This window comes from Engraulis encrasicolus, chromosome 7 (genome assembly GCF_034702125.1).
Source record: "Engraulis encrasicolus isolate BLACKSEA-1 chromosome 7, IST_EnEncr_1.0, whole genome shotgun sequence".
Lineage (NCBI taxonomy): Eukaryota > Metazoa > Chordata > Actinopteri > Clupeiformes > Engraulidae > Engraulis > Engraulis encrasicolus.
In genome coordinates this window covers 53,961,427-53,988,176 of record NC_085863.1, presented here as the reverse complement: position 1 = coordinate 53,988,176, position 26,750 = coordinate 53,961,427, and the positions used below count along the sequence as shown (strand labels likewise).

At 42.4% G+C, this 26,750-nt stretch overlaps 2 protein-coding genes across 2 annotated transcripts; both read right to left on the bottom strand.

The window, feature by feature from the left end:
- Positions 1-4,425: 4,425 nt before the first annotated feature.
- On the bottom strand, positions 4,426-13,335 carry oafb (OAF homolog b (Drosophila)). Its single transcript, XM_063202663.1, has 4 exons — positions 12,781-13,335; positions 9,353-9,487; positions 8,534-8,711; positions 4,426-6,742 (listed from the first exon to the last, which is right to left on the bottom strand). Exons 1-4 carry the CDS (start codon positions 13,036-13,038, stop codon positions 6,426-6,428), a joined length of 888 nt encoding a protein of 295 aa, XP_063058733.1. The 5' UTR covers positions 13,039-13,335; the 3' UTR covers positions 4,426-6,425.
- Positions 13,336-18,150: 4,815 nt separating this feature from the next.
- Positions 18,151-26,554, bottom strand: pde9ab (phosphodiesterase 9ab). Its single transcript, XM_063202662.1, has 19 exons — positions 26,486-26,554; positions 25,865-25,935; positions 25,257-25,334; positions 25,125-25,168; positions 24,960-25,014; positions 24,621-24,691; positions 23,963-24,050; positions 23,438-23,519; positions 23,251-23,325; positions 22,874-22,960; positions 22,482-22,586; positions 22,149-22,231; positions 21,444-21,600; positions 21,163-21,276; positions 20,860-20,964; positions 20,040-20,168; positions 19,603-19,698; positions 19,224-19,302; positions 18,151-18,406 (listed from the first exon to the last, which is right to left on the bottom strand). The coding sequence occupies exons 1-18, from the start codon at positions 26,552-26,554 to the stop codon at positions 19,252-19,254; spliced, it is 1,560 nt and encodes a 519-aa protein (XP_063058732.1). The 3' UTR covers positions 18,151-18,406; positions 19,224-19,251.
- Between the last annotated feature and the right edge of the window lie 196 nt (positions 26,555-26,750).

The following is a 26,750-nucleotide window of genomic DNA, read 5'->3' as shown; positions in this document are numbered from 1 at the left end:
GGATTTCCCGTATTTATGCCATGTCCCTTTTGTCCTCGACTCCCCTTCAGTAGGGTACCTGCACGACCCCCCCTAGAGGTCCCGACCCCCAGTTTGAGAACCACTGCTGTAGGTAAACCCACATAAGGTAGATTTGCATCCACACGGAGATTGTTGTGTGTAATGACATCCATCATTTTAACAGGTTTGTTTACAATAGACCATGTTAGAAGAAGCCTAAATGGAGCCTATATTATTCAGTTTTAGTCCAATGCTTCGGTTCATGTGCCAGAGAATTGACTGGTAGGCCTAGTATTATATAATCTGCATTAAAGGAGAATTCTGGCAAATTTGAACATGCTCATGCTACCCTTGACTTGTCAGTACCCGACGATGGGGCATTTGTTTTGGTTGTTGTCACAGACTTCTATTATAACACAAGTCAGTGGTTGTTGTTGTTGTTGTTGTTGTTAAGCTCTTTCCGAGATCCTGGCCATTCTAATGGGTGCATTGCTTGTTTACGTCTAAAAGAAATATCATCCCAGAAGTCATTGATGTGGTGTAAGCTGTCTGCTAATGCTGTATGACTTTTAGTATTTGGAGAATGTTACTTTAAAAATTATTATAATAAAGTTAACAAACCATGCCCCACTACAGTGGCCAGGATCTCAGAGAGGGTTTAATTTAAAAAAAAAAAAAAAGCGTTGGGTACTGACATGTCAAGGGTAGTATGAGCAATACAGCTGCATGTTGAATAGGCCGGAACACACACCTGTCAGGTAGAGCATAAGTAGGCTACTTGGGAAAAACAACTGCCCTACAAAGCAATGAGGCAGTTAGTGCATTGCTGTTGAAAATAAGGTATGGATTTAATGACATATTAATATCAACATGAAGTTAAATAACATGATTGATTTGTAAAGTATGTGGTACTATAGAGTAACAAGACAGCCACATGTCAATAGTGAAACTGCTTAGGTTGGACAACAGAATAATGTTAAAGTGATTTTACTCAGCTCAGAGGTAAGCAAGAATAGCCTTCCCTGTGGATACATGCTGTGTCCTACTCTAAACCTAATAAAGTATCTGTTAATACATTGTATGCTGTATATTCTACCTGAAAATATATAGTCCACCCTGTGAACACATAACCTTCACTGTGAAGAATGGGGATTTACGGATTAATCTATGACTAATCTAAAGACTGATATGCGAGCAGGTGTGTCAAACAGAAGGCCTGACATAGACTTGTAGAGAAAGAAAAAAACAAGAATGTAAAAAAACAAGCAAATCTCTAGCCCATTGCAAAGTTGCTGTAGGTTTTCAGTATTTGAGAACAATGTTATTGCTCCATACCACTGATATACTGCTGTCATCTACCTTGAGATGATTGATAGCAATACGATTCCAATGTGAGTCAGAAATTTTGAAATTACGTTAGTGGTCAGGCCCACTTGAAATTGGTTGTGGCCCCTGGACCGAAATGAGTTTGACACCCCTGCTGTAGAGGGAGGAGTACTTGTGCAATACCGCAGCAGATCACATACTAAACTGGCAACACCCAATTAGAGCTTAAATTGATAATGACACTGCATGATGCATTCATGTTTTGATGGAAGCTACTTTTCCCCTAACGTGGGCTACAGTTTATGATGAACCTGCCCGAGTTGGTAATGTGATATACAGCTCACCCAGCAGATGCAGATATTATCCTATACATCTGCAGGGGTAGGCCTACCTGAGAGTGTGGGTTGTCAGTAAGTCATGTCAAGCTGTACTTGAGGAATTCTGTATGACAACCTGACATGGCCATTAGCAGCCTAATACATTTACAACAAATGTATAACCAAGTCATAATGTAGCCTAGTATTACTATTGGCTTTGTGTAAAGTCTTCAATGGCAATTACAGTGTTCCACTGGTGGAACGGGGCATATTATGGCTACTGGAGGTTTTCAGGTACGGTGGTTCAGAAGTTCAGCATGTTATTTTTTTAAAGGCTTATCCCACGCACAACATCAAAGCTGACAGTGCAGCCAGTCAGTGTTAGATGATGCCACTCTGTGAAACAGGTTGCAACAGGTCGATGAGAGCAATTCATAGGACAGTCATGCTGCATATGACACTGCAAGACAAAAGCTTTATATTTTACAACTACTATGAACACAGATCAGCCTAGTCAAATTAATTCAATCCATTCTTTATTCCAGACCCAGGGGGATCCATATCACATTAAAAAGACAAAGCATCACAACACAGTACATATCTTAAAAAACAAAAAAAACAAACAAACAAAAACCCGGAACAACTGACAAAGAAAAAGAAGGGGGAACGAAAAAATAAAAATAAAATAAATAATAATAATCATTAAAAAAGAAAACCCACAGATATATCATATATCGAAAGTTTGGGTCTATCTATTTTATAATTAGCTTGTTAAGTAGGCAGGGTAATGTCAAGGGCAAGACATAGTATTTTGATATCATGAGGGGAATGCTTTGCAGGTCCCAGGATATACACCACGTCACATACTGTATCTCATCACCTAGGACTGAAAAACAATATTAAACCAAAACATTGTAGGAAACAAAACAACATATTGTATAGATTTGACATAGGCCCACTAGTATTTGTGTTCATTCTATGTTAACTGAAATGAAACTCAGTTTAAAATTTATTTGAAAATTAATACCAATAGATTTGGTATTTGGGCTAATATTCAGTCGTGTATACCAGTGGTTCTTAACCCTTTATTCTTAAACCCTGGCCTTACCAGTGCCCGAGACAAGCCACATCCCCCATCCCAAACTTCTACACATACTGTATACCGGTATACACACTAAAATATGATGTAGGTGTAAGTGATTAATTACAATGACTCTTGCACAAGAAATTAATCAAAACCTTTATGACTTGACATAGGGACCAAAATATGATCACCAATGTGCCTGCTACCTCTGTTATGTACCACAACACTACACCTTATGGACTCCAAGCGTTTCAGACTATGACAGTTAAAGTGACTATTTTGTGTGTGATTTGCACGATAACCCCAATGTGCACATTTGTTAATAAAAACATGCAACAGAAAAGCCGCAGACCATTCTGATGAACACTTCAGCAGTTTTAGGCAACTGTAACTTATTGTTTGCATATATTTGCTCATTGAATTTGCAATTCAAGTGAAACAATTCCAAATGGCTGTTGTGTGTTTTTCCTCAATAAAATGTCTCTATGATGGTGAGAAGGCCAGAATGTATTGTTTTAATTTACCAAATGGATCGTAAAAGCTTATGGTGGGTCCACACAAAATATTCTTGTTTTACTGTACAACTAGTTTTCATATTTCAGCATATGTTTAGGAGCATTTTGAACTTCATTTTCAACATAACATGTGTTCTATTGTTTTTAAAAAAAACCTTTTCATCCTATTCTTGCATTCATGCATGCCCTTCTGAGAAAAAAATGTATTTATTAGATACGAAAATGTGCATTTGAGACGTTAAAATCTCTCAATTTGGAATAAAACGCTATTTCAATCATTTCAAGCCGGGGCAGCATATTCCTATAGGAAGACAGAGAACATAAGGTCTTCACTGAACTGCATGTACTGCAGAGATTGATGTCGACATCTTGGATGAATGAATTAACCTTTGCAAAATATCTACCTTGAGTGTTGTAGTCATGGAATCACATACCTTTATTGTAGTTCCAAACCCGTCCACAGAATATATGACCTCTCCAACATATGGGCTCTTGAGAGAATACATACCATCCCCCCCTGCATGTTGCTATATAACAATGTTAACTTGAACATTATTCCTAAACGTCTTGGTAATAAATGTGCCTGCAGCTTCAAGGTACATTGTAAAAAAATGTCAAGTTCCTATGGTAGTAGGTTCTATGGCAGTAGGTTATATGAGTAACCAAATGTGATAAATTAGTTCCACAGAACCCCAAGGGTCCTCAGAGAACTGTGGACAGTGAGACCAGTGTTTCCCCACACTGTAAAAATGGTACTTTCCCAAAAGACCCTTTGGATGATCTTCAGTTTACAACTGTGGGGGGAACCTATAAAGGGCCTCAGAAGAACCTTCAGGAAAAGCTTGTGGTTCTCCCAATCACTGACAGGTTCCTCTGAGAACTTTTGGAGGTTCTCTCCATGTTGGCAAAATAAAGGTTCTTTGAGGAACTCATATTTTTTTAGAGTGTACAATACTTGATTGTGAGGAAAAGAAATGACTGCCTTTCGTCACCAGAGGGCAGCCGTTGTCCATAAATCCACCGTGCAAGAAGAGCGCCGAGGGCCAGGGCAGACACCAGGGAGAAGTGTTACCGTGTGGAGTGTGTGTAGGATATCACATGCGTGGGCGAGAAGTACCAGCCAACAGCACTCCAGCTTTTTTTCCCCCCTTGAATAAAGCAGTCAGAGCAATCTCTTGTCAGAACATCATTTTATTACACTATCACAAAGGCAGCCAGTTGTACCTTTAGATTTAGTTTTACAAAAATAGTTAAAGATGTATGTCTAAATAGGCTACTAACCATGTGTTGCAACTTGGACCATGGGCCTTATTTGGCTTGTGTCAGTTCACAGTTACATTGACATCAAGTTCATGTTACAAATGTCAGAATGTGATCTTTCCATGAGGGGAATAATAACAAAAAATGTGGATATAACAGTTTTTTTAAACCCACTATCATAACCAAAACAGAAGAAAAATGAAATCCTCTTACCATTGAACCACCAGTATAACAAATATACTGCACCAGCATTGTGCACATTATAATGAGTAGTCCTTACGTTTGGACTCTCCTGGAGTGGAAACGAAAGGTGTGCTAACAAATGCAAACTCAACATTTAACCAAAGGTCTCCTAAATCTGCTTCATTCTCTGCAATGTCATTTTAAACTGAGGTCCACTAACTGTTCATTGACAACAAATCTTATAAATCTGACACAAGTTGCATATGATGCATTACAAGACACTCCTGGAAGGATAGATTCTGAACATAGATGTAAAAAAAAAAAAAAAAAAAAACAAGAACGGTGTCGTACCTCAGTACAGATGTATTCTGACTATCATGAGAAATCTCAATCAATAATCTTTGCAATGAAAAAAAACAAACAACAAAAACATTTAATCAATTTAACAATTAACATTTAATACAAGACAGAAGAGGTACGTATTTCTAACAACGCTTTTAACTACTGACTAGACCAGCTTAATAACACCGTTCAAGGAGTTGTGTATAATTCAACATGGGTCTCCTTGAAACCTGGAAGGAAGAAGGCACTGAACATATTTATTAGCTTAACGCTGATGGCACCACCCTGTGGCTTAAACATGGAAAAAAACTCAGGACAATATTTGGCTTGATGGTGACTAAAACCCAACAGGAAAAAAACATGATTAAAAACATGATGCAATTGAAAAGTAGACATGTGTCCTCCAATACACTTTCAAAAAAAAACCAAGAAAACATGAGGTACCAGTTGGTATTATCGTGAATGTTTCCAGCCATGTAGTGTATTCCCAGTTTTGTTCATTCATTTAGTGCTACAAACATGTTTTAGGTTCATTTAGTCTCACAAATTACTGTTGTCCATAAATAATACAATAAAAAATCATCACCATATTTAACAAAACAAGACTGCATATGTAAGACGTCAAACTACAAGGCCGACATAGATATAGCTCTTCTCCTCTTGAGGTCACCAGATTCCAGCATGATTCCAGCATGTTGAAGGCAGCAGAACCGATTGTGGTCACTTGAGAATTGCACAGACACCGCTGAGCAGAACGGCGGCTCTGACTTCTGAGCTTAAATTGCGGTTACTGTATTAAGGAAGAGCTCAGCCCACATGTAGTGTCAGAAAGGCACATATTTATATTCGTAGATGAAGAAGGCAGATGCAAATGAGATTGCAGGTTGGCGATTTCAGTTTTAAAAAAAAACTAAAAAAACAATAAGTGTCTGCATTCTGCTGTCTCAATAGATGCTTGTGATGAGCTGTGCCATGTAAAGTAACTTATGTATTGCATGTTCATAGATGGAAAGAGACATTGGAAGTTCAGTACTAGTGATGAGGACACAGTACCATCATTTAACAGCTTTGCCGAACAGTTGGTGTGACTCCAATGAAGCCTTCTTCCACAGCCTTAACTCTTGGCAGGCACTTAAGAGTTTGTTCATCATGGCTCTACACCGCTCAGACTCTACAACTTCGTCATGCCAGCCAGCCTCTTTGCCTTTTCAGTCTCTCCTTATAGTTGTGTTCTTCTCTCTTCCTCTTTGCTCCTCTGCCTACTCCTTGCTCCCCTGAGTCCCAGCTGAGCATGTGGTCAGAAGGTCTGAAAGCCACATGGTTAGGATTTGTTCATCGTTCATGATGTGCTTCACACCTCTCCGCCTCTATGCTTCTCATGCCAGTCTCTCGGCCTCTCTACGCCCCCTCCCCCTCCGCCTCCTCGTCCCAGAGGCAGAGCTGGCGCCACGGCGTGGGGAAGGTGAAGCGGAAGCCCTTGCTGCAGCTCCGGATGCCGCACTTGTACGGGCTCGGCCCCCGGCCGCGGCAGTACTTGAGGAGGCAGGGGTACCACTCCAGGCGCAGGTGGTAGGAGCACAGGCAGGGTTGCCAGGGACCCGCGGCCCCCGAGGAGCACACCGGGGGAGGGGGAGGAGCGGGAGCAGCGGTGGGGGGTTGTTGGTGGTCTGTCGGGACTTGTGGAAGCTGGACCTCGAACATGGACCTGTCCACGCCTGCGGGGCACCAGAACAATGTGTTAACTTGCTGTAAAACTCTCTCACTCTCTCTCTGTATTTTCTCTCTGAATGTGTGTGTGTGTGTGTGTGTGTGTGTGTTGTGTATGGTATCTGCATTCTCTCTCTCTCTCTCTCTCTCTCTGTCTCAGCAAAAACAATAGCCAAGGGTGTTCCATTTAGTCTGCATATGTACTTGAAATACCCTGTGATTTCATAACAGAAAACCAAGGCTATAGCAGGAGAAAAACAAACTCCTTGAACTGCAGCATGTATTGGTCGACCCTGGTCTGACACTGAAACTTGCTCCTGCAGGCTACATTTCCTCAAACAAATCTTCCTCAAACATTTCCCAAGCAAACAAGTCTTTGTAATGCATAAATCAGTGCAGTATCACTGGCCTATCTTTAAAATGGTATAAAAATCATCTGCATGTCAAACAAACATTCTGTTCATGACACATACAGCTTAACCCCTTTGGGCTGATGTTATAACCTTACTGTCACCAAAATTGTAATGTCCAAGTCTTAGTCTGATATTCTCTGTAATGTAATAGCAATGTCATTATGATGTACGTAGTTGAGTATTTTCAGCAAACACTGAACAGGTGCACCCTGCAAAAAGAGGCTACAAAACATAAAAATAATGTTTGGACAAAACCAAAAAGTTTTTAAAAAAAGAAACTTCCTTCCAACACTCGTAACTTATCTGAGTAACCAGTAGACCTGTGTACTTGTCTTACGATCAGCTAACTCTGCACTAGTTGGATCAAGTTTGTGGTGGGTCCTTTTTCAGGATTTTCAGTGTTTTTCAGTCACAACACAGTCTATCTATCTCAATTGGTACAACAGAGTAAATGGTGTAACAGCTATGTAATGCCATCTGCGAGTGTTGTAATTACACCACAAATGTACTTTACTTTTACTTTTGACATCTCTGGACAAAACCAACAGTTGTGATTCTCAAAGTGTGGTCTGCAGACCACAAGGGGTACACAGGAAACTCCATGTGGTTTGTGGAGCTCGCTTTGAGAAACACTGCTACCCACAGGATACCCACTTCTGGCTACTCAGCGGTTTGCGTCGGCCTGGCTGGTGTAGACCTACTCTTCCTAGGTACAGTAGATGCACATCAAATGCTTCTCATCAAGCTAACAAGCACCTGAAATACCAGGGTCGCTGAGAGCTTTGGCTGGTTGTGACAGATGCCAACTAGCAGAGTTCGACGGACACAGGGTAGAGCGTTAGTTAACCTCCCTCCGTAAACTTCATACAGTGTTGGTAGCGCTGAGATATCGGTCTGGACATTTGGCTCAGCGGTATCGTGCTGGGTCTCCCATGCTCGAACTAGAGCATTGACTGGTAGGTGGCGGGTTCAAGCCCAGAGTGGTGAACTAGCGCATATCACCTCAGTTACACGGGCCCGGGACAAAGTAATCTGAAAGCCCCCCTGCCATGGCACCTTGACCCAGTACATACAATCAGGGCTTGATACTGGCACCAGCCAACCAGCCAAATGCTGGTAGAACTCTGCTGTGGATAGTAACAATTTCAGTCTCACTAGCCACTTTGACAGGTAACTTATTCTTTGGTGTGACAAATCACAGTGGTTGCAGCAATTGTTTTTATCTAAATGCAAGAGTATTCTAAAGAATAAAAAATGACAACAAAATTCTGGTTAACAGAAAGGATAAATGGCTAGTGACCCGGGGAAACTACTAGCCATAGTGGCCGGTGAGCAAAAAAGTTCACGTCACGAGACCCAATATCCCAGTGGCCCATGGCTACCTACCTCTGGCGGTCCAGCGGGTGACGTCTTCCTGGCTGGTGTATGCCTGCTGGGCCTCTCCACAGGCGTTGCGGATGTGGGCGCTGAGGTGCCAGGCGTGCGTCAGGTTCACGCCCACGTCCATGCGCAGCTGCTCCACGCCCCGCTTCTCGTCCGCTGAGCGCACCACGTGGGAATTTTTCTGGAGGGTTTTCAAAACACAGACAGATTTTTTGTAAACATTTTGCATCATGCAACTGTGGATTATGATATTTTGCCATGTTGTGGATGTTTGGATCGTGTCATATACACAACATAAAATGTGTTGATAAAAAGAACGGTTGAAACCATATTCAGTGAAATGTATTGTTAACATTTTGGTTAGCATTTAATTGATGTGATGTTTAGTTTACAGTACACAGAATAGACTCTTATTAGTGAAATATACCGGACCATCAGGCAGACAGATCAACACAGTGGCGGATAGGGTCGCAAAACATCTTACTAGAAATGCACTCAAGAGAGTGCAGACCTCCACCAAGAAAGCTGTTTGATATTTTTTCCAAGTCTTTCTGCCTTGTTTTTGTGGAGTTAGAAAGTAGAATGTTTTTTTTTAATCACATTTTCCTTTTGTCATTTCCAACAACAAAACTTTCATCAAAATCCGTTTATAACTTTTTGAGTTATCCCGCTGACAGATAAACAGACAGATAGACAAACCAATGTTACCGAAAACTCAAAAATCAGCTGTAAAAGTTTAAGCAGACTATCCAATTTAAGTGTTGGTTCTCTGTGCTGTGTGCGCCGGTGCTTCATCCACCATCCCCCTCCAGGGTGTCTCACCTGGCGCAGCCTAGCCATGGACTCTGTGGGGATGAACTCGCGGGCATCCAGGTGCGTGATGAAGCACAGGGCCTGGTACTGAGTCTGACCCCGCTCCGGCTCCCCCAGCACCAGCGCTCGGAAGATCTTCACATGCTACAGAACAGAGGAAGGAGGACAATGAATTAAAGCCAGTCTGATGAAGTTTGTAGTAAAATACATTTAAGATTTTTTTTAAAGGAACAGCAAGTACCAGGACATGGGAGATCTACAAGCCAGAGAGGAGCAGGGAATATGAAGGAAAGTGAGTCTGAGGAGGCTTATAGTTCAAAACATTTAAAAAGAAACCAGTCAAGTTTTTGTGGTGTAGTGCAATACTATCTACAAACACCTGCCCCTGGCAAGGAGAAAGTTTGTTGTCCCAGTTGTGGTGGTGTACTAAGAACTTGTGCTCAATTTTGCTTCAACAATGCCACATTGCAATGCCGCTTCACAATAAGGAGAGGGAAGAAGAGCCGCACATTGTTTCTGATGGACACCTGGCTGGCCATCTGTTCCCAAGCCTGTGTTTACATTGCTGAACAAAGTAAACATTATTTTATGGATAACAACGAAAGTAAAAGGCACTGTTGCCAAACAAACTCTAGCAGTGCCAATAAGTAATAAAGCCTGTGAGTATTTATTTTTTTAATAATAGCCATCTGGTAATCCTTGATCCAACTTATTCCATGGATACCTTCCAAAACACAAATAATAATTAATTAAATAACAATGGCTATTCACTGGAATTTTCTCCCAGTTGGCGGTTGGCCTACTTGATTCTGAATAAATTGCAATACGGCACAACAAAAGACAGTCGTTTCCTCTGCTTGCAGTCAGTAGGAAATGCCTTTAGTAATTTCATAAAGTACCAGCAAATAGACTTCAAGATTTTACCCAGACTTATGTTCAAGGTCATTTCACAGATAATTTAAACAATCCAGTGTTTGTTGTGTTATTGTAGATTAATGTCTGGTCTATTACGTCATTTTGAAGGTTAATTTTTTACCACCAAGTCAGTATGTTTGCCTTTTCAATTTGAAAAACGATGTGAATTTTACCCTGGCTCTCTGCATATGAATGTGGTAGTGTAGCCCACAAAGTTGAGCGGAAACACAGATTAGAATGACTTGGAATATCTCTGACCTACTGTAGCAAGTGACACACATTCACCTCAGCAAGTTTAGGCGTCATAACAAGAGTGCAACCCGAGGCACTACAAGCTAAAAGTGGTGGTGTGTGTTGTGACGAAATAGAGGCCTTAAAAAAATGCAAACCTGGTTTCTGACTCCTCTAACCCCCCCTAGCAACAGCCCTCATCAATCAGCTGATCCCCTCTAACCAACCCACTGACCCACACGCATACCAGACATACGCACGCCACACAGCGCCCCAGGAAGGCCTAACTAATCAACAGACGGCCTTTATTCACCAGTAGTAGTAGCACTCATTCCATTCCTTCACTAATGTCCTGCAGTGGCAACGGCAGCACGCTGGGGAACTGGAGGCGTTTGTAAAAGAACCAGATCATCAAGGTGTGACAGGATAGAATGTTCCAAGAGGTCAGACATTCCAGAACACGATTCTCACTTTGTAGAAATGTGCATTGAACAAGTGACACGTCTGGAGTTCAACGCTGATGCAAGGGTCCCAAAATAAGGTGCCGGAGAGGTTTTATGAGCTTGGACCTCACTTTGAGAAGTGTGCATTTACAGTAACAAATGACACAGCCACATGGAGCTGTGGTGTACTGCATGTAAGGGTCCCAAAATAAGGTACCGAGACATTCTACTGTATGAGCATGGATCTCACTTTGACAAGTGTCCATTTAGCAAATGCATGGTGTCCTCATGCATGCAAGAGTCCTAAAATAAAGTGCCAGAGACGTTTTATGGGCATATAACCACCGCAGGGAAAGTAAGAAATTCAATGCTGCTGGTGGTGCTGTGGGGTGAGGGGTCACTTTGACATGACCCGCATGGCACCAGCCCCCCAGAGCTCCACAGCCAGCAGACAGACACTGGGGAATAAATCACACTTGTTGATGGATGATGTTGTGAAAAGGGACACAAGGCCTAACAGATATCAACTTCAAGTCTTCTGGGCCTTTATCAGGACTGGAGAACTGCCCATTTTACAACAAAAATACACTAAACACAGCAAAGAAAAAGACTGATAAACTGAAACCAAAGCAATTGCCACCAAGTCAAGGTTGTTCAAGGGTATGTGTAAGAATGTCAAACTCATTTTGGTTCAGGGGCCGCATACAACCCATGTGGACCTCAAGCGGGCTGCCTCATCGCAAAATAACATAAAAGTTATTTTAAAACCTGTTATTTCATATGAGGTATACGAAGATTAAAAACACTGACCGATTCAAGCAAAAAAAAGTTTTGAGGGTTGAAAGGAGGACGCCTTAACTGACCTGTTTCATGCTCAGGTGTCTGGAAACTGAACTGTATGCAACAATGCACTCGTGATGATAGAGTGATGGTTGGCAAAGTGTTCAGCACCATATGAATACCCCATTTCAGCATCAACTCCTGACCGTAGGCCTTCTCTGTTGCATAAGCTTGGCAACTGTAACTTAAATGACCTGTATCACATCCAGGTGTGTGGAGGCTGTGTACGCTGCACTCGTGTTGATAGACTGATGGTTGGCAAAAGTGTTCAGCACCATATGAATACCCCACTTCATCATTTGCCATCTAACTGCCCTGCCGACCATAGGCCTCCTCTTGTTTACTTTTCCAGGGAGAGTGAGGAGTAGTGATTGGAGGCACATGGAAACAGCAGGCCCATTTACTACACCACACAGCAGCAGACAGGATGGCTTGTGTTTCAGTGGTGTGTGAAACTACTGAATTGCATATTTCCAGTTTCTGCGTGCCTTTGTGTAGTACTAGCCTAAATAATCTAACAAAAAACATTGGCTGATCATTTTGGAGATATATTGGAGGGCCCCATTTCTCCAAATAACTAACAGAACCCATATCCCTAAGCTTTTATTATTTCATTTTGTCAGACACATCTGATTTGCATTTTACTATGGTTTGTGTGATTCCCTCCCCCATGTATGCATGTTGATCCATCACATCTAGCCTAGTTGTGTGTGCTGCATCAACATTGACTGTGGCAAACTAGGCTATCACATTTGATGCGACTCCATCACTAGAAGATAATGGCTTTTCAACTATCTGTGTAGAGTGTCTTTTTCAATATATAGCCTAATTCCATCATACATCATAGTATGTTACTTTGTTTATGTATAAGTAGTCACATTGTCTAGACTTTGATGTAAAACGCAGTGTGTTTGACCCGCACACATATACGACAGAAACACACTATCCCAATAAAAAAAAGACAAGGCGTCACACAGGAGCAGAACTTTGAATGCTATGAAAACTCACCCGTTTAAAGTCGGCCAAAACTGTTATGAGAGTACCGTCTCCTTGCTTGAATTCCACAGTGATAACATCCCTCTCGCTGTCCGCCTCCAATGTTTCCTCTGTAATTTGTCCATCACTCAAACGAACTAATACTTTAAGGTCTGAACAAATACCCACCGCTAAAAATAATGTCAAAATGAAGAGCAAAGTCGTCAGTATGGCTGACAAATTCTGTCGCGCGTACATTCCAAAATCTCTGGGGAACTCCACCAAACTCATTTGACGCAACTACAAAACATATCTTCGAGATTGGGGTTCTCTTTAACAGCGATACACAAAGGTAAAACGAAAATCTTAAAGACGCCTGACGCAGTCGCTCCCGTTCGCGTTGAACTGTTGTACAACCCCTTTTTGAGGAGAGCTCTGACAAAAAACAAACTCATAAATTCAGTTGTTCCGTAAAATAAAAGGCGAGAAACGTTTTCCAAGAAGATTCGACGCTAAACAGTGCGTAATATCTAAACACTTGTGTTATCAAGTCAACTCTCCCCTATTGTCCCTTTCATGATGTCCCATTACTTCCTCGGAAGTTCAAACCAACTTGCCCGACTCAAGTGCTTGAGTGGGGGCTATTTCTTAAAGAAACATCACCCAACAAATGCCTCAAAACAAAGACGCGCGTTGCCTGCGCCAGACTACCCCCATCTATTATGTTATTACACATAGTACAAGAGAGCAAACTGTGAATGTAGTTGTAGCATAGACTGTTTTTCGGGGTTGAAACATTAAGCCAATAAACACTTAAAGAGATGTGGGCCGTGCGTAATAAAATACGTCCAGCATGATTGCTTCTATTATTTTGTTATAGATTGTGTTATTAGCTTTATTAGCAGAAACTCTCCTCCCATCATACTTGACCCTTTTTTTGTTAGCTGTTTGTTTATGTTAAGTTACGATACTGCACAATTAGGTCCATCACATTCATGGGATTTGGGCAGCATCCTTGGTACTTGCAGAAGAAAAGACTACCCATTCCTCAGTCACTGCCTTTGGGTACACATCAATGATATTTAATATATAGGCCTACACCATTTTTCATAATGATAAAGAAGGCACCTCATGCAAACTCAGAGTTACTATTTTATTTATAACTCATGGCAGTGAAGCCGAGATTGCTTGCAATGATGCTCTGTTCTTCACAGCTAGAGGGCTGCCTTGCTTTAATATGGTGTCCAGGCTGCTAATGTCCAACACATCCCACTGACAGGTGGTTACTGACCAGAAGGGGAGACGATGGTAAATGGTAGCTGGCAGAGTTGGACAGGGCTGTAAAAAAAGGCCTAGACATTTCAATGTGGCCCTCTCTAAAGTGTGAGCCAGACACTAAGAAAAAAACAACATCATAGGACCATCGGTCCACCAGGGCACCATCGCCCCCCCAACCCCCCCCCCCCCCCATTATAACATAATAAGTAAAGAAGCAATCATACTGGACGTATGTTATTACATAAGGCAAGCATATCTTCAATTGTTTACTGACTTCATTTGTCAACCCCTAAAAATGTAACCAAGGCTACTACATTCAAAGGTTACGCTCTTGCACGGGGTATAATAACTTAATGCACTGTGTGTTAGATTACCAGTCCAGGCATGGTGGCTAGGAATCAGACAATATTTTTTTCCAGTAGGCTACATTATGAGTAGAGTACAGTGAGAGAGTAGAGTATCATGTATGAGTAAAATTGTATATACAAAACCCTTTTATTGTTTAAAGGAAAGTGTGGTCGATGTTCCCTATTACTAAGTGTTCTACAAAAGCATGAATAACACAGATGCAATATTTACATTTGCAATAGTCACTCATAATATGTTGAGAACAAAAGTGGCTACAATTCGCCATTTGGGAAAACACTGACAAGGGTCTGGCTGCGTTGAAGGGGGGAAAAAGAAGAAGTGATGAAATGAGATCTGCTATAATAACACTGCTTAGGGTTGTCATGATTTAGAGGGCTGTGTGGGGGATTTCCGCATGACTCCCACCCCAATGAAAGCCTCTTTCATAGGAGGTGGAGGGGAGAGAAAAGGGGCCCCCTTCTGCCATCCTCTCCTATCCTCCCCTCCTCTCCTCTCCTATCCTCCCATCCTCTCCTATCCTCCCCTCCTCTCCTCGCTGCTACGCTTTGTGGCGCTAATTTACAGTGGCTGGGGCCAGCACTGACGGATAACCCCAAGAACCAGCCCCCCCCCTTTTTTTTCAAAGGGTGACAACAAGGTTGCTGACAGCTTTTGACAGGCCCCAGGACAAAGTTGCGTGAAAGGGCACCCCAACCCAATACATACAATGTAATGACGACCCAAATTTTGGCCTCCCCCCTCTCTCCCTGGGCCCGAGACATATGGCCCATTTGTTCCCCCCTGTCTGCTCTCTGTGTGACACCAGCAGACACCCTGAGGATTCAAAATCACTCTTTTTGTTTTACTCCTCCACCCTCCAGACATACAAGTACGGACCCATCTTTTAGGTGTTAGAGAGAAGAGATTCAAAGAAAAGTTATCCCGTTAAAAGGAGAAAAAAAAGTTAAGAAAAGAAAAAGAATCAGCGTCGGCTTTTGAAGAGCACCGGTAGTATATATTTTACAGGGTAACTAAAGCAAGCCTGCGAAAGTAAAAGCCTGAAGCGGCCGTGTAAAATAAAGCCACTGACAAGTACACACTCTTGGCCCTGCTCCAGCAGGTCTTTGTGTGTGTGTGTGTGTGTGTGTGTGTGTGTGTGTGTGTGTGTGTGTGTGTGTGTGTGTGTGTGTGTGTGTGTGTGTGTGTGTGTGTGTGTTTGTGTTTGTGTTTGTGTGTGTGTGTGTGTGTGCGTATTTGATGCAGAGGTGGGAGGAGGGGAAGGCTATGTGTGAGTCAGTGTGTGTGTGTGTGTGTGCATAATATGTTTGAGTGTGTGTCTGCATGTGTGTGTATTAATGGTGGGGAGGAGAGGATGGGGGGCTGGTGGTGGTGGTGTGTGTGTACGTGTGTACGTGTGTGTGTGTGTGTGTGTGTGTGTGTGTGTGTGTGTACGTGTGTACGTGTGTACGTGTGTGTGTGTGTGTGTGTGAGCCCGCTTACGTCTGTGTACATTTGTATGTGTGTATCGGGGAGGTGGTAGGAGGTTCGAGGGGGGCTAGCTATGTGTGAGTCAGTGTGTGTGTGTGTGTTTGTGCGTGCATAATATGTTTGAGTGTGTGTCTGCATGTGTGTGTATGTATGGTGGTAAGGAGAGGATGGGGCTGGTGGTGTGTGTGTGTGTGGGCCCCTATATCTATGTGTGTTGGGGAGGTGAGAGAAGGGTGTGTGTGTGTGTGTGTGTGTGCGTGTGTGCGCGTGCGTGCGTGTGTGTGTGTGTGTGTGTGCATGTGTGTGCGTGCATGCGTGCGCTTGTGTCTGCATGCATTAGTATGTGTGTATCGGGGAGGTGGGAGGAGGGTCGAGGGGGGGCTAGCTGCTTGGCTGGCTGGCTGTGTGGTGAGTCAGATCAGGAGGAAGAGGAGCCCTGAAGGAGCCACTTGCCTCTGACCCCGGTGGGCTGCTGCGGGTGATCCTGAGGATACACTTACCAACCAGGAGCTGCCGCTGCTGCCTGGTCTCATGTTCCTATTTCAGGCTCCAGAGTCTCTGGAGTTGCCGATAGAGAGGTCCACGCCACGCTGCTCTTCTTCTGAAGTATGGGCTAAAGCAGGGCCACTAACAACTTTGCCTGGGCCAAGGACAGTCATCTGAAAGCCCCCTTCCTCCCCCCCTCGTTCCAAAGCATACAATGTAATGAGGACCCAACTCTGGGCCCCCTTTTTTCTCTGGGCCTGATACAACTGACCCCTTTGTCCCTCCCTGTTGGCTTCCCTGGGCTGAAGTGTATGGGTAGGTGGGTGGCTTGGGGGGTTCATTCGGCAGTGGAGAATGAACACAAACAGAAAAGACTGGCCTTGGGCATAAATGCACAACGGACGCGGTACGGTAGGCTATATGGGGCAGGAAAGGGAAAAGCAAAAAAAAAGACAATATATACTGTATATAAAGTATGAATGTCTTGAATGAATATATATGTTTTGCTTTGCTATCCAAGTATTACGGTCTACACTGTACACACAGGACAAAGCCATGTATTACGCATAAGAAAATAAACACTGCATCTTGCACAAACATTGCGACACAGACAGATTGGACATTCTTGGTTCATAAAGCTTGACACTTCACAGCATGTATGGTGTGTTATGACGTAACATCTTTTTGTAGACACATGCAGTGATCTCTTTCAAAGCACCGTTGAATCCGAAACGCATCAGTGAATGTGTGAACACACGCATCGCCGACTGTCAGGCCAAGACCCATCCAGACCACCCAAGTTTGGCTTTTTTTTAAAATGTCACGAACATTCCCTCCTTCTAGGAGGACAGAAGACGCCACAGTCCAGCGCCAGAAACAAAGAAACTGTCTGTCGTGCATCAGCACTTTGTGGTATTCGCCTCCCACCCGCCAACCCCCGGGGGGCAGAGAGATCGCAATCAACTGGCCGTGACAGGCAGCCTTAAGTGGCCTTGTCTCTCTCACCTGTGGCCAAGAGGAGGCACGTCCGGCACACACACACGGACCAACAGGTGCCACTGACACACTAGCCCACTGATCTGACATTCAGGGGGGATGGGGGTTAGAGAGGCGGGTGGCTGCTTGCTTGCACCCGGACCTGAGTGAGGGGACCCAGGCCCATTGACAGGGAGGTGGAGGGGGGCATACAGGTCAGTTGTCCTGGGCCCAGGGAGAAAGGAGGCCCAGTATTGGCTGCTCAGTATATTGTATGCATTGGAAGCAGGGGCACTATTTAGATGAGTTTGCTATGGGCCTGTCAAAGCCGTCAGCGGCTGAGTGGACCATACAGGGGGTGGAACCACAGAGGCCCGCTTTATGTTTTGTTATCAGTGCCTGGCTGCCGCGAGGAAATGGGTTTGCTGATAAGCTGTTTTAAGACAGAGGTGCTTCAGCAATCTTTAATAATGTTACAAGTGGATTTCTGTCAGCGGATACAGATAGAAGTCTCTCGGTTCAGTGTGAGTAATGAGAAGTGCTCTTTATTGCTATTTTAGGTTTTAATGCCATGATGCTCAACAGGTAGTAAAATGTGTCTCTGGCACACAATATAACATGACGTAATATGCAGTGTTTCAGTGTACCAAGGATCCCAGCGATTTCTTTTTGGTATTTTTGAGTTTGTTGTTGATGCAGTTTTACATCAGAGCAGTCTCTGTAAAAAAAACTTTTGTACACACAATCATTTGTTCAATGAATGTCTACATTACAAAATACATCAAATCGTATCAAACGAAACAAAAGCACACAATCTAAACTCTACCTTTGTATCAATGAAATAAAAAAGTGCTAAATAAATAAATAAATAAATAAAAAAAGTTCAAATAAATTCCGGTAAAATCACAGCATCTGCATGTATCTGCCACAGATGAGCTTTAGGGTCACTGGTACATTGGTCCTGTGAACAACTCTTGGCGTCATTGGAAACTCTTGTCCATTTTGCAAGGGAGGTGTCAGTGGTTAAGGCTGGCATGAACAAGCTTCGATATGTGGATCCTTGGTGCAGTGCCCTGCAGTACTCCTGCAGAAGAAGAAGAAGAAGAAGAAGAAGAAGAAGAAGAAGAAGAAGAAGAAGAAGAAGAAGAAGAAGAAGAAGAAGAAGAAGAAGAAGAAGAAGAAGAAGAAGAAGAAGAAGGATAAGAACAACAACAACAAAAAAGAAGGAGGATGAGGAGGAGGAGGATGGCAATGAAGATGAAGAGGAGGAGGAGGAGGAGGAGGAGGAGGAAAGAAGAAAAGAAGATCAAACTCGACTTGAGGGTGACTTGAGGTTCCAGAGTGGCTGTCCAAAGGTGGCGTCATGCAAAGTACAGGGCAGACGCTAGAGCAGCAGCAGGAGCAGGAGCAGGAGCAGGAGCAGCAGGAGCAGGAGCAGGAGCAGCAGCAGGAGCCATGATAATGTTGTGGTGGGGTGGGAGAGGAGCCACAGGAATTTCTCATTCCGACCCATACTGTTCCAAAGCATGTGACTAGGGAGTAATCTTATCTAGTGAGCAAGGGTCACAGGAGACGAGAGGAGAGGAGACAGGAGGGGGTGACGTGGGGGCGAAAGGTTGAAGTGTGACAAAAAGGCAAACTAGAAGATGGATAGGTGATTAACTGTTTTGAGCATGTGTCTGAAAATTAAGATAAATCATATAATACATCATTGGGCATGCCTTTAAAAATCATGTAACGCCATTATGTTATGTGTGTACTGAAACAACACAGAACGTTAATATGTCTCAGTTTTAAGCAGAATAATGATGATAAACACCCTTGCATAGAATTTTGTATTATATGTAGTGTAAAAATGCTGAAGATGTATTTATAACGGTCAACAACACACAATGACTTACTTCAACGAAATCATAAAATGAGGTTGGATTATTTCTTCTTTCCTCCCAGGGGCATGCTGTCAGTCTTTTTCTTCTGTGTCTGGAGACAAATGTGAAAATTAGCGAAGGACCATGGTAGCAACATGGTTTCAAGAAAGACGTGGCCATGCAACCCGTCTCTGAAACCAGCTGAGATGTTTGGAAAACAAAAATGTGGGAGAGCTGTGGCTCAGTTGGCCAAGGCGCCCTAGTACATACCCAAGGAGTCAAGGTTGAGTATGGCTCGAGGTCATTTTCTGAGCCTTGCTCCATCTTTTTATCATTCATTTCCCCTAACTATCCAAAATAAGGGCATAAAACCTCAAAAATATTTTAAAAAATGGAAGTAAAAACGTGCTACCTCAGTCATGGCGTCATCAATCTGTTTCAGTTCCTCGTAGTGGTCGCGGGAGTCCCGTAATGGCTGCACCATAATCTCCTCAATCTGAGGGAAGAGCTTTAGTGGGAGAGAAAGGAGAGAAGACAGTTGTGTGTGACTGCTGTGACACCTACCAGGCAGTGCCTGAAATCTGCACAATACAAATGAAAATATTTTAGAGGTTCTCCCCACAGTGGCAAGCTGAAGAACCCTCAATGGGTCTTTGAGGAATTTTTATTTTTACAGTGTGGCAGAAGGTTCGAAGATTCTCTGAGGAACCCCTGGGCTCTTTCTTAGAACTAGTTCATCAGTCATAAACTCCTCAGAAAAGCAGGGTTCCCCATAGTGGCAACTGAAGATTCCATGAGGAAAATTATGTTTCCTGTCCTAGCCCATGAGAGAAGTGCAGTGCTCCATACCTTCATGACTGTCTCGAACATGGGTATCAAAACGAACTTGATGAAGCCGATCTGTGCGGTTGGCTTGGTGACTTTGTCCCTGTCCATGAATGGAGCGACAGGCAGCCCTTCAGACTTCTCCCTGTCACTCTGACACAGGAGACATACATTCAGTGAACATAAATGCAAGACAATCTGTAAATTCAAGGCTTCATGTGATATTCTAATAAGTAGATCTCACTTTACAAGGAACACAACAGTCATATTTACAGACATAATTGATACAGTATAAACAGACTAAAAGCGGACTTGGAATTGAAAAGTGTAATGCTGCTCACAAGGGACATTGCTTTGCGTAATATCATCTTGTAATCTCAAATCCACTTTAGTTGATCAAAGTACATGGACGTCCTTGTGCACAAGCCTTCAGTGGTCCATGTGCAGGTGTCAGGCAGAGAAACCTGACCAATACTAAAAGTTCAGAAAACACTGCAGACTGGACACAGTTTTTTTTTCTTTTTCATTGTTCGCTCCAAGAAACAAAAACAACAACAACAAAAAAAGAACAATATCCAGTGTTCTTTACTTTCTGAACTTTTAGTATTTATCGACTTAAGACGATTTTCAAGCCATCCTAATGAACAGACCACCATTACATTACATTTGGCAGACACTTTATAACCAAAGCGACTTACAATCGAGGACATAATCATAGACAACATCCTGTGAACTTTGTATCTGCCACCATTATCCCCATTCATACTGATACCGTACTTGTCCAAACAAGCCATGCAACCAGACCACATATAGGATGTACAGGAGCAATCACCATCTTACTAACCTGCATAAAGTATTCCTCCAGTAAGCAGTCCACCCACGGCTCTGCCACCTCAGTGGGCCGCACCTCATTGGAGATGTCACAGCACTTTATCAACACCATCTTAAGCTGCAAGACAGAACAAACAGCAGATCAAACAACCTCCATAACATACAGTGTAAATTATGTACAATTGTTGTACATAAAAATCAATCTGAATTACTCCAATCACCCCAGCACTACTCTGTGAATAGCTGTTTTTTTAGTATCTCTTACTCTTTGACTCCTTGACTTGCAAATACGAATAATATATAAAAAAACACATACACATTTGACATGGTCCTCGTTGGTAAAATCAAAGTTATCCACTTTCTTCTTGAATGAATCAAGAATCTCGCCATGTCGCGCCATGTCTGTGGCCAATATGAGGGTAATGATGGCCTGTAAGACATGAATGAAGTCCTTTGACATGACCATGACATCATAACGGCATAAAAATGCAACCAGGTAAACTAAATAAATATTGATGAACGGAGAGACAAATAACCCAGGTGAATTGTGGGAAAACAAATAAAAAAAATAATCAACTCCGACAGCACACAACACACCTGACGAACTTCTTTGAACACCTCGGGTTCGCAGTTGGCAAAGATGTTGCACTCTGGCAGTGAGATGATTTGGAAGGCCACGGCACAGTGGTGATTCTCCAGAGGCGAGATGTCATTGTACCTCACAGCCAGCTCAGTCCGCGCGTTTATCTGGTACCTGATCAACAGATGAATAATATCTACATGCCATGTAATAATGAAATAGCAGCGAACAAACAAAGAAATCCACACACACACACACACACACACACACAACTCGGGCGATCACATAACCTCCTGGCGGAGGTAATAATCATACAAAAAACTGTGTAATAACTATGCAGAAATCTTTCATGTATGAACTCCCAATTACATGTGAAAAAAATTAAATGACCACCAGAGCGTATTTAAATGTAATCCTATTCTGAAGTTGGTTTGCCTCTAAAACAATACTTAGGGATTCACATACACCTGATCTTGCACAATGGTAATGCACTTGTCAAATGGCAAACATAAAGGCCCAATTCTGCAGGGTTAGGTTCTGTGAAATTATACATTTTTGGGACTGTTTACAAGAAATCCAAAGTGTCCAGAAAGGGCCCCTGTGTTCATATTATTACAATCCTCATTTCTCCCTCCCATGGCAACAGTCCTGTGGAATGTGGATGTATGCACGTTTGACCCCCATGGCTTCAAGTTAGTGCACTGTCCACATTGGTGACGTACGTGTTGTTGTAGCCGGGGTGATCCAGATCATGGCACACTGCCGCCGTCATGAGGATACACATGTCCGTCATCGTCAGCTTCTCCTACACAACACACACACAGAGAGGCAGACAGACAGACAGACAGACAGACAGGCAGGTAGGCACACACACAGACACACACACACTAGTCGTTGGAGTAATTCACAAAGGACACACATTACACAGTTCACATGTCGGCCGATCAATTTTACCCAAACTCACTGTGCACTCCACGCCTACATAAACACACAATCACATCTGTTACATCATTTGATACATTTCCCACATTGAGGTGTTGTTTAGCTGATCCCACCTGCAGGTTGCAAAGATGAATCATGCCGTACATCATCTGACTGACGCAGAAGCAGTGGCGGAAGTTGTGGAAGGGGTTCTCACGGTAATTCTCCTGAATGCTCAACTGGACATCGGAAAGATAAACACTTAAAATGAAATGTATTTACAAACATGAAGCAGACTAAACACTTTCATCAGTGTAGTCAGTGTATATCAGAGATATAAACTCAAGTATGGTCAGGAAGGAGAGAGATAGCCAATGTTATGTTTGCATTCTTGATATACAGTACAGTACACACAATTTAATTTATGTTTTCATCCTCGATATACACACAATTTAATGTTCAGCAAAGCCAAAAAATACATGATTCTGTCATTTTCATGAGAAAAGAACTATGCTGAATGTTTTACCAGCCATCTTTTCAGTGTGATGGGATTCATGTTGAACTCCTTCACCAACCCCAGGTCATGGTACATGTACTCTAAACAGCTCAGCATCTATACACAAAAACACCAACAAAGAGGGGAAAACTCAGCAATGAAGAGAAGTTACAGCCAGTTTATACCAGGAAATAATAATGCAAAATGGCCCCATGTCTAAATACAGTATTGCCGAGGACCCCAAATGTGTAGACATGCTGCTTGAATAGACCAGTGTAATTGTGAAGACTCAGGCTCTCCCAGTGTAGTGCACAGTACATTGATAGATAGAGCCTGAAAAGACAACTACTTCAAGTACCAATCAGCTCTCGCAATCACACAGCACCAATTTATCTGGAGTACAAGACCTCATTATGCTCCCAATGCCAGACGTCAAACGTGGGCTTCTTCAGAGCCTCAATGGTCTCCTGGGACAGAGTGTACTAGAGGAGGAAAGAAAGACAACACCATGAGACCTACTGTGTCTTACCAAGTAATTATAAACTTCACTTCCAGCTCTACCAGAACAATGCGGCCGGTGCTCACAACAATTACCTTTGGATAGCTTGGGACATCGCGCCTAGGAGACAGCTTTTTGCCGTCGTCGGAGAAGTTGTACTTGCAGGCACAGTTTATTCTAATAAAAGAGTGATCAACATATAGTGAAACACTGGAGATTAAAAATGCTCACAGAAAAGAAATAAAGCATTAGAAAAGAGAACATTGTCAGAGAATTGAAAATAAGACTACTTTTCTACAGCTACACCTTTAGTCATATTAATCATCTTGAATTATATTTTATCTTACATAGGAAATTTACATGAGGAAAGGACTTCTCTTGAGTAGTCATGGTCGTCTAAAATGGCAACCATGAAAAACCCATATAGGTTGATCTCTGAACCACTACAATAGATCACACCACCACCTGCCAATAGCTAAGAGAGTAACTTAAGTCGGACTTAGAGTCCGACTTAAATTTAACCAAAACCATTTGACACACAACAGTGCAGGAAAAGGTCAATGTTTTTGAAAGATGAGATGCTGCTGGAGGTGTTTTTTGAACGTCAGCACTTTGTTTACCTTCCTCCTCCCCTTGAGGTCATCTCATCCCGTAACTTCCTCAGGTCATTCTTGCATTTCTCAATCTCCAGTACCTTCAGGCCCTCCACTGAAATGGCAATGACAAGTACGTGTATCTGTTCAATTGGGACTCACTCTACGCATCATTCCTCAGCTTGCAGGTGCATCACAGTGGGACAAACATCACTTAAAAGCAGGGGCTGGAGCACACTGCAGTTTAGTTTTTAAGTTTTGATTATCTGCAAACACACACATTACAAAAACTTATAAACAAAGCTGCAATGTGCTCCAGCCTCTACTTTTAAGTAAGTATATCTCTTAACAAAACATAGCACCACTCTGAGGCGTCAGTTTTTGACTCAATGACCAGGCGGCAATATTTGACACCAAAAGTATTTTGTTGCTCAAAATCATGGCCTCGTGGCAACATGACTTCACTGATGGTTAGGGTTCACGGGAGGGTCTAGTTATAGGCGACCACGTCAATATGACACGCAACGGGTACCTATGCCTTCGACATCGAACACTGCCGCCTGGTCAAGTGACATAGAAAAATCCCACTAGGGCTATGAGACTGCACTGCTTAACAATCATCAGGTGCACAATTATGTTGATATCAGATAACACACCACCAAAGACAGGGGGCGGAGACACTTACACTCAACTCTCTTCTCCAGCATGGCCAGTCTGTTCGTGACCTCTGTTTTCAGCTCATTGATCCTGAAGGCCCTGACGCAATTCCAAAAAAAGAAGACAGAAAATAATACCAACATAAATTAGAAATTAGAAATAGTCACAGTAATTTATTATGTATTGATATGAACAGTGTGTTGTGATGGCAAAATAACAGGGTGACTACTATGTCAGTATCCATGTGTTTTGTGTTTTTATCTGTGTACTATGGATGGCAGTTTGTATCTATCTTTGTATCAAAGTGTTTCTATGTATGGGATGACTATGGTGTATCAATAGTCTGACAGAAAACCAAACCTCATACCTGCTGAACTGCTCTGCTACCTGGGTGAGTACATTCTGAAACATGTCCTCCTTCTCTGTGGAGCAAAAAAGTCCAAGGTATTAGCCATGATTATGTTAGTGAATATGTGATAAAAAACAAACAAACATTTTAAATGGTTTAAAATAGATTAAAGTGTGGCCTTACCTGCTGCTTGGCCTGACGCCTGGGGCACGACTCTGTATAAAAAGCTAAGGGAAAAGGATAAAGAGTAAGGGGGATATATTTCACTATACCGGTATAAAAAAAAGACAAGAAGAATAAAAACACACTGCTGACCTTGGGGAGTTAGAGGGCATAGTGGGATCTATGGACACCAAGGCTCCATCAGGATCAATTAGGGATATGGCTGTGTTTCTAAGGAGTTGGTCATAGTTTCATTGGGAGACATTTCAGGTTATACGTAATTAAAGTAATTACGCAATTAAGTGGTTATGTTGACTGGAAAAACTTTATCTCTGTGATCTCCACATAATTTATTTTCAGACAGTGGGACATGTTTGAAGCACAGACAGGCAGACATGGCTAATTGCGCCTAACTATGTTTTGGAATTCACAAACTGTTTCTTGCTTTGCTACTGCATTCTTGAGGTAACACAATTTGTTGTGCTGTATTGCCCAGGTCAGCCTATAGGGGGCAATTATGAAGAAATATGAATTGCTGGGTAAATATGAAAGGCATGATAGAAAAAAACAAATCTTGAAAAGGTATTTTCAACTTGAAAAACATTATACAGAACAATTATCCACTTATGACAATGTACAGAAGCTATCAACCAGAAATAACATTAATATGTGCTTTTCTTTGGTAATGTGTAAAATCTAAAATGACATGGATAAAGAATAGATTTTTAATATATTTTAGAAAATGTAGAGCTAGTATTTACCTTGCAATGTTGGAGGAGGAACACAGAAGTTCTCTGATATCATAAGGACTGCAGTGTTGGCTAAAAATAACCTGCAAGAACAGCATCAGGTAGTGTCATGACCTGGCCCCACGCCTGGCAACCTACTGTACAGCTACAGAACTCATACCAAACACTGGCAACACTTTGTTTTAGCATTACATCTATTAGCACCAATACATACAATGTGCCAGTAAAAGTCATTTGTTGGGCATGTATTCGCAAATGTCTTGTTTATGCACAATGAGGGATTTATTTGGCCTTAGCTTTTGCTTAGTATACATGCCTTCCAAGTTGTTTATGCAGACATTAACATTGTATGTATTACTGCTAATAGAACTAAAATAAAGTGTTACCAAATGCTACTTTAAATTAAAAAGACAGCAGATGGCTAAAATTATCTTTGAAGACACTTCATTTACTCAAACCACTTTGTTTGAGATCCATTTTAGGTCCTGTGGGGAAATGATGCACATGGCACCACTACTGTATGAAATTAACAATGAAAAATGTATAACATCATATCACCCAGCACACATGTCATTCTTGAATGAATAAAGTGCATGTTGATGTTCGTTAGTCATCCCGTGGAACTTACTGTACCTTTTGCACTTTGCCGTCCACGTCGAGGTAGAGGGCTCGAGAGGGGTATGAGGAGGAAGCTGATCCCATGGTGATGTGCTCCAGTGACAGCTCTACTCTAGCTGAACTGAGGTGGTATCAGGCAAGGATCAACTCTATTAAAGATACAATGGTAACACTTTATTTTAGGGATACATCTATTAGCACTAATACATACAATGTGCCTGTATAAGTAACTTGTAAGCCATGTACAAAGCAAAATCAAACATTTGTTAGGCATGTATTC